The sequence below is a fragment of the Urocitellus parryii genome, chromosome 6, assembly GCF_045843805.1.
Source record: "Urocitellus parryii isolate mUroPar1 chromosome 6, mUroPar1.hap1, whole genome shotgun sequence".
In the NCBI taxonomy this organism is placed as follows: Eukaryota; Metazoa; Chordata; class Mammalia; order Rodentia; family Sciuridae; genus Urocitellus; species Urocitellus parryii.
Window position 1 is genome coordinate 111,227,392 of NC_135536.1, and position 12,662 is coordinate 111,240,053.

Sequence of the window (12,662 nt, forward strand, 5' to 3'; positions counted from 1 at the left end):
GGGTTTTAATTTTCAGTGGATCTGTCCTGTTTTATTTTTAAGAGTGATCTTAGTGCTCCTGGATGTTGACAGTGGCTGACACTGTGGCGTGCCAGCTGCAGTGCAGGGCGTTGGCCGCTGTCTACATCAGGGATTCCTCACAGTCCTGTTGTAAAGAGGAGGAAACTGGTCACTTCCGCACCTCTCACTCCAGAGACCCGACCGTGATGGGGTCAAGAACTGGTCTTGAAACAAAGCTTGTGGGCAGCCTCTTGTGAGGCCTTGTCCAGTCTTTATTTTACCAGGTATAAAATGGGGGAAGGGGTGGCCAGTCACCTGCATTTTCAGAAGTCTTCCTGCCTGGGAGAGGATATCTTTCAGGACCCTGCCTGCCTATGGAGGTCGCATTGGCGGGACAGCCAGATGGAGCCTGTGTGGTCCCTTGAGTGCATTTCTGTTCTTCCAGTCTGCTCCTCTTCCCTCGTTGTACAGGGCAAGCTGGGGTATGGTCCTCCATAGGCGGCCAGGACTCTGAGTGGTCATCTCCCGTGAAACAGACCGCCTAAGCAGACCTGTAGAGACCTCCCTTCACACTGATGCCCCTCAAGGGGTCCTGCACCGTAGAGACATGGGACTTCCTAACAGGAAGGTGTCGTGGAGAATGACTCGCGAGACTTGCGCTTCACAGACACACAGACCCCGAGTTGCAGATAGTTGAAGGTGTGCCTGTCTCCAATCTGATCAGCGACCTCCCCTGCTCAGTGGCTCACCCTGGCCCTCACAGTTCTCTACAGGAAGTGGATGCTGACAGTGAAACCCTTGCTGGGTGAATAATTCCATCCCCCCAGCTCCTGACAGGGGCTTGGAGAGGGACAGCCTCACTGTTTTGCCTGGTCTGAGATGGAAAATCAAGAAATGTTCACACTGCAGGGTGCCTGCGGGCCCCTCCCTTAGGTAAGATGGAAGCTAGGCTAGGACGGACCGGCTGGTGCTTCTTGGAGGGGCAGTGGGGCCAGAATGCAGGATTTTCAAACTCACCCTTCTGATCTGAGAGACGGGGACTCCGAGGCTCTGGAGTGGGAGAAACTATGGAGGAAAGAGCCCTGGGCAGAAGGTCCAGGTTGGGTCTCTGCACCAGCATTATGAGCCAAGTGACTGGGATGTGACATAAGGCTCTGAGCCCCATTTCCATACCTAGGAGGATGGACTCACAGATAGCTGGGTTGTTGTCCCTGTAGAATTGTCATAGGAATTGAATAACGTGGCCTGTTTAACCGTGCTGCAGACCAGGAAGCAGGAGCTGCTGGCACCCCACTCACCTACCTCTCTAAGGCAGCCTGCTGAATTTTCTCTCCTTCTAAGACGCTCTTAGGGGGTTAAGCAGAAATCAGTCTCCCTGAAGCTTCTCTGCCCCTTAAACAGCTCATCACTGAGCCTCACACCCTGTGGGAGTCTGTCCTGCCTGCCCAGGTTGCTTTCCTCCTGGCAAAGCATCCTCAGCTCCTGGCTCTGTCGTCTCTTGACCATCCTGTCGTCACTCCCCTTTAAGTGCCTGTCCATCTGGTTTTGGGCCCATCTTGTAGTCACACCCAGGGCGGGATTCGGGAGCTCTGCCCAAGGGCTGAGACCCTGTCCCCCATCCCCACCCCCTGTGGGGGGTCTGTGCCTCTCCTGCAGGCGGGTCGCTGTGACAGTTTGACTTTACGGAAGGGTAAGTGCTGTGACATCTGCTGAACTGTTAGTGGAAGAGCAGAAGCCCTCCCGGACTCTGCTGTCTTCTTGCCAGAGGAAAACCACGTCCCTTTCCACCCATTCGGGCACTTTCCAGCTTGTAGCGATCAGCTCCTCACTGGAACTGACGTTTGTCCCAGAGGCCCATTTTGTATTGCTGGGTTATATTTTTTTCCCCCAGAAAAACTTAATTGGAATTTTTAATGCTTTTTGGGGGGGTGGGCTGTTTCTATTTGCCTCTAGAAACAGTGAGAAGGAAAACAAAGTCTGATCTTATTGCCAGAAACTATGGAGCCAAATCTGAAATTAATTTACAAAGTCATTAGTATTTTCCATTTGCAAACCCAAAACTGAATGTAAGTGCAGTTCCTTGTAATTAACTACGAATTAGGAAAAGGTTGAGAGGACGTTTTAGGGACCTGCACACCAAACTTCCAGATGCGGGGAGGAGCCCTGAGAGTTCCCTGGGTTTCCACTCAAGTCTGTGACTTTGGGGGAATAAGACAGATTCAGCTCTTCCCCAGAAGTGAGCACTTTTCTGACGCTTTGAAAACAGGCAGCGACCTTCGGAAGGATCCCCATTCTAACCTTTTCATTTTCTGAAGGAGGCCACTGAGAGAAATCAGGGAGGGTTAGCAACTTGCCCAGAGTCACCCAGCCAGGAAGGTCAGAAGAGGGACCAAAGCCCACACTTCTTCCTGGGTGCTTGTGGCTTTCATGTTCAGCACGTGAGATAGGCCAGGTAGATCCCAAATGTCCGTGTCTAAAACTGCTCCCCATTGGATCAGAAGGCATGGAGTGATCTTGTCAGCCGCCTGCCACCTTCCCGGCTCTTGTTTCAGAGGTGCTGATACCTGCCAGGTGTCTCACGGGCGTCAGGGAAAAGCAGTGTTTCTCCCTGTAAGGAGCCTGGTTATTCCCAAGGCTCTCCTCTTCTCCCCTGCAGAGCCAGGTCCTGCCGTGGCACGTGGGGATCTGCTGTTCTGTAAAGGAAGTGGGCCCGGGTCAGCCAGCAGTGCGTGCGAGCCTGTGTGTAGGTGCTGGTGCTTCCTGCCAGGGCCCTTGAGGTGCTGTCCTGGACCTGTTGGAGCCCTGTGAGGCCCTTTCCCCTGCAGCGCGGAGAGCACCTGCGGGGCGCTCAGTCCTTGCTTCCTGCTGCCCTTCCTAGCAGACGTCTTAAAGGGCGCAGAGTGGCCCTGCCTTCAGGTTCTCCAGCTCCCTTTCCCTGGTGAGCTCCGACACAGCCCAGCCCCTCGGGCCTTCTCTTCTCCCTCTCTGAGGCCAGGTCCTGTCCGTGGCAGGGGTGAGCTGATGAAGGGCAAGGCCGCTGCCCACGAAGAACCTGAAGTCAGGTCTTGAGAACTGTGTGTACGAGGAGTTGGGGACCATCCCACCCACAATAATGGAAAGGGGCTCTGTGCCCGGCCCTGTGGTGAGCTGGGTGTGCTGTGGGCTTCCTCCAGCAGACGAGGCACAGGCTTAAAGGGGGTGTGGCCTGAGCTGGCGAGAGGTGCAGGTGGATTGGACTTGAAGCTAGCTGCCCTCCAGAACCTGCTCATGTCCTGTGGGGAAGGATGTGTCCCCCTGTAGCTCTGTCCTAGGATGTGAGGGACAGGAATGGCCACTGGGGACTTGTGGAGGCTGGGCAGGTGCTGGGGACCGAGCTGGCCTGACTGGGGAGCTGCCAAGTGTCTCACAGGCTTCAGGGAAGGACATGGGCAGGAGATGGCAGGGAATGGCTTTGTTTGGGAAGGTCCCTTGTCTGTGCCAGGGGTCAGCAATCCAAGCTCTGGCACTAGAAGAGGCAAAGGGTGGGTTTGTGGGGGAGAGAGTGACCCCACCAATGGTGGGAGAGATGGGCCCGTGAGTCCTACTGCCTGGGCCCCCTGCCTGTGCCAGGAGTCCAGCCTGCCTCTGGAGGTCCCCTGGCTGGGTGAGCTCATCTGCTCCTCTGAGAAAGGGGAAGGGGTCATGAGATCCTGTCTTACTGTTTGGACGAGCAAATTTGACACGTGAGACTTCTTGCAGAGCCGAGTACTGAGTAGGCCCCATCGAAATAGTAGTTTTGTTTTCCCTTCTATTTATTTTAAAAAAGAAAGACTTTCCTCCTACAATACAAAAATTTTGGAAGATGGAGGCACGTTCACACATGGCTGTATATGTTGTACTCATGGGCCAAGAATTCCCTAAGTGTTACATACCACAGTGCTTTGAATTTTGATTTTCTTTGCTGCCTCTTTGCTTTTGTTCCTCTGAGATGCCAGAGTGATTCCCTCCGTGGCCTGTTGGTGTGTGTGCCTGTGTTCATTGTAGTATCAAGATTTTAAATATTCAAGGAGCAGGCAAATAGGACTTACCATGTCCCTTCTACTAGGCTTAACAAGACTTAGTGTTTTTCCATATTCACTTTAGATATTTGTAACACCTATTTCTTTACTGGAAATGAAGATTCTGCGAAGGCCTCTCTTCACCCTGTCCCTCCTGTTCTTCTTCCTCTCTTCTAACAGGTTTCTACTCTCTTGAAATGGGTCTGTGTCCACCCCTGCCAGGCTTTTGTATGTCACTGCCTGTAAAGCCACATTATCCATGGGAATCTCCAAATAGCGGTTGGGAGAAGCAGCCAACATGTCCAGGATTCGCCTAAGAAATTCCAGTTGGAAATCCATCGCCTTTGACTTAAAACCTGATAGACCCCTTCCCTCACATAACTGCAGACAAATTTGAAATTGTGCCATCTTGGGCTCCCAGGGTCATCGGGACCTGTCATGTGAGTAATCACATCCCAGAGACTCTGATTCTTAGAGCAGGTCTTTGGCTTTTTTCGTTAATGCCCCCACCCCCATCACAAATACAATACAGGCTTATGGTAGAATATTTAGAACAGAGAGGTATAGGTTAAAATCGCTCATTGCCCACCCCACCTCAACCCCCACAGGATATTTCCTCCTCTCCCCCAAGGGTGGAGGACGAGGGTCCTGGGCTCCTCCAGGTGTGCCTGGCACCATGGCCCCTGGGTTTCCTAGCAGGTAGGGCCTCAGCCTGGGTGTTCACCCCCACTTGCAGTGGGACAGGAGTCCCCGAGGTGGGTGGAGGCAGTCATCCACCCAAGGGCAGGGCTGGGAATTGAGGCTGCCTCCTTGGGGGACTTCCCAGCAAGTCTGCTCCTCAGGTAGAGCCCGGCCCTGACCTGCGGATGGTGACAGATGCCCACAGAGTCTGCTCCTGCTCCGGGGAAGCTGGGGTGTGCAGGAGAGGCTGGGCTGCCCTTGAGGGTTTGCCTTGGCCAACTTTTGACCACTTTTCTGAAAAAAGTATAGGGCATTCTTCATGTTACCATTTCCAACCTGTGGGCATTCTTACCTGGTCCCCGAGTCTGCGCTGCACCCCAATGACAGGGGCCTTGCCAACTGGATTCATTCCTTAGCTGTGGCTCCAAACTGTCCTGCAGCATCTTCTTTTTTAAAATGGAAATTATTCTCATTAGGATCGCTTCTTTTCTGTGTGTATTTTACCATAAAATTTGGCATTCTTTGGTTTGCTTGCTTGCTTGTAGGTTCTGATTTTAGCTTCTGCCATTCTGGAATTTTCTTTGTGCTACTGTTTCTACCAAGTCCAATTTCCCTGGGTAAAAAGTCTGCATATCTCTGAGTTAATGGATTCGTTCATTGATTTTTTTTTTTTTTTTTTTTTTTTTTTTTAGTTGGGCTTACACTGACGGCAGTTTTAGCTGCTTTCAGATTTATTTTGTGTTTAATTTTTGTTTCTATGAAGTTCATTTTTTTCCTGGGTCCATTTTTCAGTTTTTGAATGTTGCCAAGAAATGTGCTACTTCAGTCTGGTTTTCATTTTCAACAAATGTTTAAGAAGTGTAATTTGAGCTATTACCAGTTTTGTTTGGAGTTGTTAATTTCTCTCAGGCCGACTCTTCCTGGTAGTCTGGTCAGCTGCCTGTAGGGTCAGGGTGGCAGTTCCAAAGCCCTTGCTTCTTTCTCGAAGACTTTGGAGCAGGTTTGCCCAGGATTGTCGTCCCTTTGGAGGTCTAGATCTGGGTGTTCAGGACTTCCCTCCTGGCAGGCGCAGAGGCTGACTGCTCCCCTGGACTGTCAAGTTGTCTTTATCCACAGGTCCCCCTCCCAGCTGCTGGCCTCCCCGTGCACACTTAGTGGCCACACTCTGGGCAAAAGCCCTGGCTGGGTGCAGCTCCAGGCTGGTGCATGGGGAAGCACAGTGGATAGGGAGTTAGAAGCCCCACACTAGGGACGGTCCCCTACCCTCTTTGTCTGGTCGCCCCATTGGTCCTCAGGGTTGCTGACCAGAGGGTCATGAAAGTTCTTCCGGCTTTATCTTTCCCTGAGTGGACTCTTGGGATGACAGGAAGCTTTGTTCCTCTAGGAAACCCCCTATGTCCAAAGGGATGTCAGCCCTGTGCAAGCTTGCTCTAAACTCTTTGAGAAAGAAGCAAGAGCTTTGGAACTGCCACCTCCTTCATGGCCCTGGGCTCTGTTCCAGCTCCTGGGACCCTGCACCCTGAGGGTCCAGCCTGCTGGTGCAGTGGCTCAGCCCAGGAGGGTCTGCAAGCCAGAGGCAGATCGTGTGGCAAGGGGAGCCGCTTGGTCCCTCTGCTCGTTGCTGTGCCCAGTGCTTCCTGGGGCAGCTGAATTCACCTTTGTGTACTGTAACCCCTGGCTCCGCTGGAAGGAGCGCCAGCCCCAGCTCAGCCTCTCTGGGCAGCAGAACCGCTGCTCTGTGGCTCTGTGCCTTTTGCTCCTCCTTCCGTCAGCCCGTGACTGTCTTCAGATGGCTGTTTGTACGAGTATCAGGCATCATAATTTGTTATGGCCTTGCTCCCTGGGAGCAGCCCCTTCAGAAGCCCAGCTGGACACTCCAGGCCCTCGGGCTCCTCCCTCCTTCGAGGAGTGTGGACTCCAGCAGACCCAAGGTGGCTGGTTGACTTGATCCGGGAGGGTGTGAAATATAATTTTTAAAGTGTGTTTTCTATTTACCCTTTTGGTGGCATTTGATCAGTGATGAAGCAACTGCAGCTGGTTCCCATCCCACTTCAAAGCCGATGCCCTTCACTCTGCCTGTTGACAAAATCATCTTCAAAAGGCGGAAAGTGCTGGAAACTTCCTCGGACACAGATTGTGCCCTGTATGAGCTCTCTGTTGCCCAATTAGATGAGTTTGAGAGGATCTGAGGCTGCTACCAAAGGAAACTTAAAAACCCTGCCCACTGCTGCAAGTCCTGTGTGATACCCTGGCCTTAGGGAAGAAGAGGGTTAGGGATTTAAGTTCACGTGGACCTTAAGGATGTTAAGAACCAGATTTCTCCTTTGTGTTCTCATTTAGGGGAAGAAGTCAAATGTCTTCTGTGATATCCAGTTATATCAGATTTTCTGATAAAATGTCAAGACGGCTACTTGATTTCCTGCCCAGCCTTTCTCCACTGTCTTCTATGCCTAAATTTTTAGTAGGGGGAGGGGAAGATTCTCTTGCCTTCTCCCTTCAGTGAACTCATTCCCTCCCTGGACTTTAACCCTTTAAATATTGGGAATACTTTGACTTGAAGACTTCCCTGTGGGCCCAGCCTGGAATCAAGGTGCTTCAGGAAATACTCAGAATGCAGCAGCCCCCGTGGTCCCTGGAGCTGGCTGGGTGGTGGCCTTTGGTATGAAAAACAGCTCATGTTGCCTGTGTCCCCTTCTGTGCCTTCTCCTGTGTCCCCTCTGAAGCCAGGCAGGACTCTGGCTGTGGTATAAGGCCCCAGGAAATGTTGACATAACCCTGACCCACTTCAGTCAGTTCAAGGTTGGCGTGTCTGCCGGTCACCAGGATGGGGCAGGTCACCAAGCTGGGGCAGGCGTGGGTGGAACAGTGCTAGATAAGAGAATGTGTTGGTCCAAGAGGGCAGAGGATCCTGGAAGAGACAATAAGGACAGGTTGGTGACTTGTCTCACTATGTAAACCACTCTCCTCTGTCTTCCAGAGTCCCTGCTGAGAGCGGGGTTGGGTGGGAAGCTTGGTTCCCTGGCTTCAGGCAAAGTGGTACCTAGGAGGCCAAGTCCATTGGAGACTCCTGTTCCTTGCTCTCTCCTTCCCTCTCCCTCCCTCCTTCCCCTCTTCCCCTCTTGACCTCTGCCCACCCCAACTGCACCATGGAGTCCTGCCATCCCTCCCCTCTCCCGCCACCGTCAGACGCTGGACAGCCACCAGCGGCTCAGGCTCTGGAGTTGGAGCTGGCAGATGTGCGGAGGCCCTCACTCTCGGTGGGATGAACTCCACCTGAGAGGACAGAGACCTCCAGAGCTCTGGGTACAGAATCCCTAGAACGAGTCAGGTGTACTGTGCAGAGTCGCCGTACAATTTATTACCCAAATGTGCCTTTGAGAGTAAAAAGGGATGCAGCTGCCAGTCACCCGAGGATAAGAGGTGCTGCTGCAGGTACCCACATCAGCGAGGGCCTGTGACCGCCCTATCGAGGCTGCCCTGGGGATGGAAACGGGGCCTCATGCCTGCTGGGCAAGTGCTCGTCCACTGAGCCCCTCGCCCCAGCCCTTCCAGTTGGTGCTCTAAGCAATGTGGCCTCTGCAGCGGAAGCCAGCTCAAGTGCTTTCAGGGACAGGCTGTGTGCAGGAAGGGGGGTCTAGTGCCTGCAAGTGGCCTGGGACTTGGGGTCCATTTCCAGTCTAAAGGGCCATTGGCAGCTCAGCATCCGCTGGTGGCCGAGGGTTGCCAGATCTTCTGAGTTTTTTCAAGAGAAGCCAAAAAAATGTAGATTCTCATATGAAATCTCCCCGCTTCTAAAAATTGGCAACTAATTTTAAAATTTAAAAAACACTTTGCAGGCCAAGCACAACATCTGTGGGCTGCTGCCTGTTTTTGACCTCCGGCCCAGGCTAATTAATGGATGGCTGTCTTCTGTGAGTCCCAATTCCGGCAGCGGGAAGTATTTTCCGGAAGTTCCCTGGGTTGACCACAGTGAGGTGGGGAGAGGAAGGAGGAGCTTGACTTGGCTTCCGTGGATCACTGATCACTCATTGACATGACAGATATTTATTGGGCATCTGTGGTGTTCAGAGCACCTTCTCCGTTACTCTGTGCTTCCTGCCCAACGTCTTGGGATGGTCTGCGTCCTGCTCACCCTGCAGTCTCTCTGTCCCCTACCGTCGGGGTTCTCCCCTGGGACTGTAGCCAGGCTGGATGTGGTGGGCAGAATCTCGGAGGGAGCCGTGTGACAGAGGACGACCAGGACTCTGGTTCTCAGTCCTTGAAAATTTCCTTGGATATCAAGGGAACAGCAGAAGTCCCAGGATGAGACGGCCCTCACCTGAGGAAGCTGGACAGAGGGGACACGGCCAGCCACACTGGTCCTGTGAGATCCCCAGTGATTGTCCGAGGGGCAGGAGCAGTTGGCACTTGGCAGCCCTGGGGTGGACTTTTTCCCCACACCTGTGCCCTGGGGGTGTTGGCTGGATGACCCTGCAGCTGATTCTTCATTATCCAGAAAATTGAGGCTCCCTCCTGGACACCCCTGAGATTCCCAGGCTTTAAGCCCTCTCTGGCTCAGGGTTTATTTCTAGTGGGCTCCCAGCCACTACTGGCTTATTTGAACTCTCTGGCTGTTCTCCTTGAGGTCAAGTGCCCCAGAGAAGCCATCTGACCCCTGGAGGTGACTCTGTTCGCCTGGCAGCCAGATGGATGGTATTGGGGGTTGAAGCTGTGAAATGTCCTGACTGTTTTCCATTCTCCTCCTCCATGACTTTTAAGTTGGGGACAGTAGTATCTACCTCACAGGGCTGTGTGAGGCAGCTAAGGCTCAGAGAGCTTAATCAACTGTCTCAAGGCCACACAGCTAGGCCATGAGGAACCAGGGCCCAGAGCTTGTGTCTTGCATGGCTACCCTTTACCCCATGCTGAAGTTAGACTTTTTAATTTCCTTTTGGTGTGCTCATTCCTCTGTGTTTTGTTTTTGTTTTTGTTTTTGTTTTCCTCCTCTTGTTCTTTGGACTGTTAGAGTTTGGACGTTTAATAGCTAGACATCTCCCCTGGACATCTGTCCGGAGTAGGACTTCATCTCCGACCGTGAATATTTCCCAAGCCTCGGGGTTTGTGTGAAATTGGGTGGAAAACACTTGACCCTAGGGCTACATGGGCTATAAACTGTTGGGTCTGTCTGCAGAACTTCAAGGACAAGTCACTAATGGGTTGGAAAGAATTTCTTTAAGGGTGGGTGACACTCTTCTTCACCTTGTTAATGCTGCCCCTAGCTTTTGTCCCCACTCAGCGTCTGTGTGTTGAGGGCTTTTCTCTGCTCAGTGTCCTAAATGAGGCTTCCAGATGACATCCCCTCATCTGAACCCCACCCCAGATTTCAGTCCCTTTGATGGACAGAGAATTGGTCTCTATCTTGTTTGGAGTGAGAGGCCAGCCTCCAAGGTCTGGAGGTCAAGGGACTGCAGAGGCTGCTGGCTTCTTTAAGACCATCAGGGACCGTGGCATTAAGTAGCGATGGAGCTTTAGCAACCTCAGCATTTATAGGAGCAAAGATATCACTAAGTAGGTTCGCGAAGTTCACAAAAGAGCTCCAGTGGGCCACCAGATCTGGAGCACAGGGACCTGAGCCTGTGGGCGGGACATGAGTCGGCGTCCACATACCTGGTGGTCACTCCTGCATTTGAACATGCTCATTTCCTCTGGCATGTCCCTTCGCTCGATAGATGGACCATTCCTGGCCAGGCCAGATGTCCTTGCTGGACACCAGGCCTCTGCACCCACCCTGGGACCACAGCAGAAGGGGTGGGCAATGCTGTGGGCAGTTGGTTTTCCAAATGCCTATTTGAAGTTTGGAGGTCCACATTGGCCACCCCCCCCCCCGCCAGGGCTTTCCTTGATAAAACAGTTGTCATGAGCAGTGTCAGCAGAGGAGTTCTTTCAGGCCATCGAGTCACAGGTCTGTGTGCCTCTTTGCGTGAAGAACTGAGTAAGACGTGAACGGAGCCAACAGGCCATCACTGTTTGTTCAGTGACATCCTCAGCATCTGTCCCTTTTTTAGAACATCTTACCGCTGGTCACCAACACTTCTGCGTTGGCTCTTTCCAGAGTTTGTCCTTGGGTGGGCAAAGGAGGGAGGGTCCCTATGACCACGTTTATTGGAGCCGTGCCTGCCCCAGGCCTCGTGACTACTTTATTATATTTTAAAATCAGACTTCCAATGGCTGATAGCCTTCCTGACAGGGTCCTAAGACCCGCTGCACACATCTCAAATGCATCAGGTGGTGAGTGTGACATTGTGTCACTCCTAAAACGTCCTTCTGCCCCTTGTAATTTCACTTTCCTTCCCCCCACCACCCTCCCCTGGCCATAAGCCACCACTGATCTGCCTTCTGTCAGGAAACATTAGTTTGGATTTCCTAAAATTTTGTATAAATGGAATCATGGAGTACATATTCTTTTTGTCTTTCACCTAGCCTAATTTTCAGATTCACTCATTTTTCAAAAGTGAGTTTTTAATATTTTTTTTAGTTGTAGATGGACACAATACCTTTATTTTATTTATTTATTTTTATGTGGTGCTGAGGATCGAACCCAGCACCTCTCATGTGCTAGGCAAGTGCTCTGCTACTGAGCCCCAGCCCCAGCCCCATGAGTTGCTTTTCATGGCTAGGTAATATTTCATTATACAGATACAAAAGGAGGAGAGTTGGCCTTAAAGAATTTTTTTTTCATTTTCTTTTCTTTTGGGGGAGTACTAGGGATTGAACTCATGAGTACTCGACCACCGAGCCACATCCCCAGCCCTATTTTGTGTTTTATTTAGAGACAGGGTCTCACTGAGTTGCTTAGCACTTTGCTTTTGCTGAGACTGGCTTTGAACTCAGGATCCTCCTGTCTCAGCCTCCCCGGCTGCTGGGATTACAGGAGTGTACCACCACGCCCACCTCGTTTTATTTTCAATTGAAAGGTTTTGTGGGCTTTTTATTTGGCTTGTTTTATTTCCATTTTTAACAAGTTTCTTATGGAGGAGCTTTGTTTTTTTTTTTTTTTTTTCTGAATGTGCTTCAAAAGAGCAAATATTTTTCTAGCAGTCTTTTGGCCCCAGATTTATACATAATTACTTAAGTCAGTGAGTGTGTTTGGTGTCTACCATCTGCTGAGGGCCAGGCTGGTGGCACCTGCAGGGCACAGTAGGAGTTTACGTCCCAGCCAGTGGTTGATTTCCTTATGAGGCTCTGGCAGTGGTTAAATAAGCAGTGACGCCCTGGCCTGCGCGTGTACAAGCCTTGGACCCATCACTGTGCCGTCTCTGCAGAATCACTGAGGTCTTGCTTTCTGCCTCTGCTCGCAGCCTGGTGCTGGATTTTGATTCTACAGGATGTTCCAGCAAATAGGTGTCTCCCAGCCGTCTGTCCTTCAGCAGCCGGGGTGTAGCCAGGGTTTCCGAGTCCTCCGCACAAAGCCAGAAGCTGGGGGAATTTTCCACGGGTTGCTGTGGGCCTGGAAACGCTCCCTTTCCAATATTCACTGGTTTTATGAAAAGTCTCCTGTGTGTGAGAAAAAACAGCGAGCCTCAGGTTCAGAGTCACAGCTCGTCAGAGAAAGTCTCTCTCCAGCCCATTTTACAGACAAGGAAGCTGAGACTCGGGAGCAGGAATAACTCACACCTAGTTACTAACAGTAGAACTGGGCCTTGGGGGCTTGGGCTGTGCTGTTGACCTTTGTGTCCAGTTTCTGAAGGTGGGAATTTCAGGAAGGCTTGTCAGGACTTGGTAGGCCTGGGAAGAAAATCGTTGCTTTCCCAGCCACCTGCACACAGATGCTTGTACCCTTATCAATATAATGAGAATAAAAATAAGTTGTCCCCAGATGATGCTTCTAGAATGTTCTCACATCTCCCAGAGTCCTGACCTTACACCAGCTTGTTGAAGGAACTTTAAAAAACAGGGGTGGCTGCC

General features: G+C 51.6%; 1 protein-coding gene across 5 annotated transcripts in view; it reads left to right on the forward strand.

Moving 5' to 3' along the window:
• Smad3 (SMAD family member 3) overlaps positions 1–12,662 on the forward strand; it is a 142,699-nt gene that overhangs the window by 56,472 nt on the left and 73,565 nt on the right. The window contains exon 1 of one of the 5 annotated variants that reach the window (XM_026408815.2): positions 4,317–4,477. The exons of the other annotated variants lie outside the window; for them this stretch is intronic. Coding sequence (XP_026264600.1) covers positions 4,476–4,477 — 2 coding nt within the window. The 5' untranslated portion in view covers positions 4,317–4,475. Of the gene's footprint in view, positions 1–4,316; positions 4,478–12,662 lie in introns of those variants that run through there. 5 annotated transcript variants of the gene reach the window in all.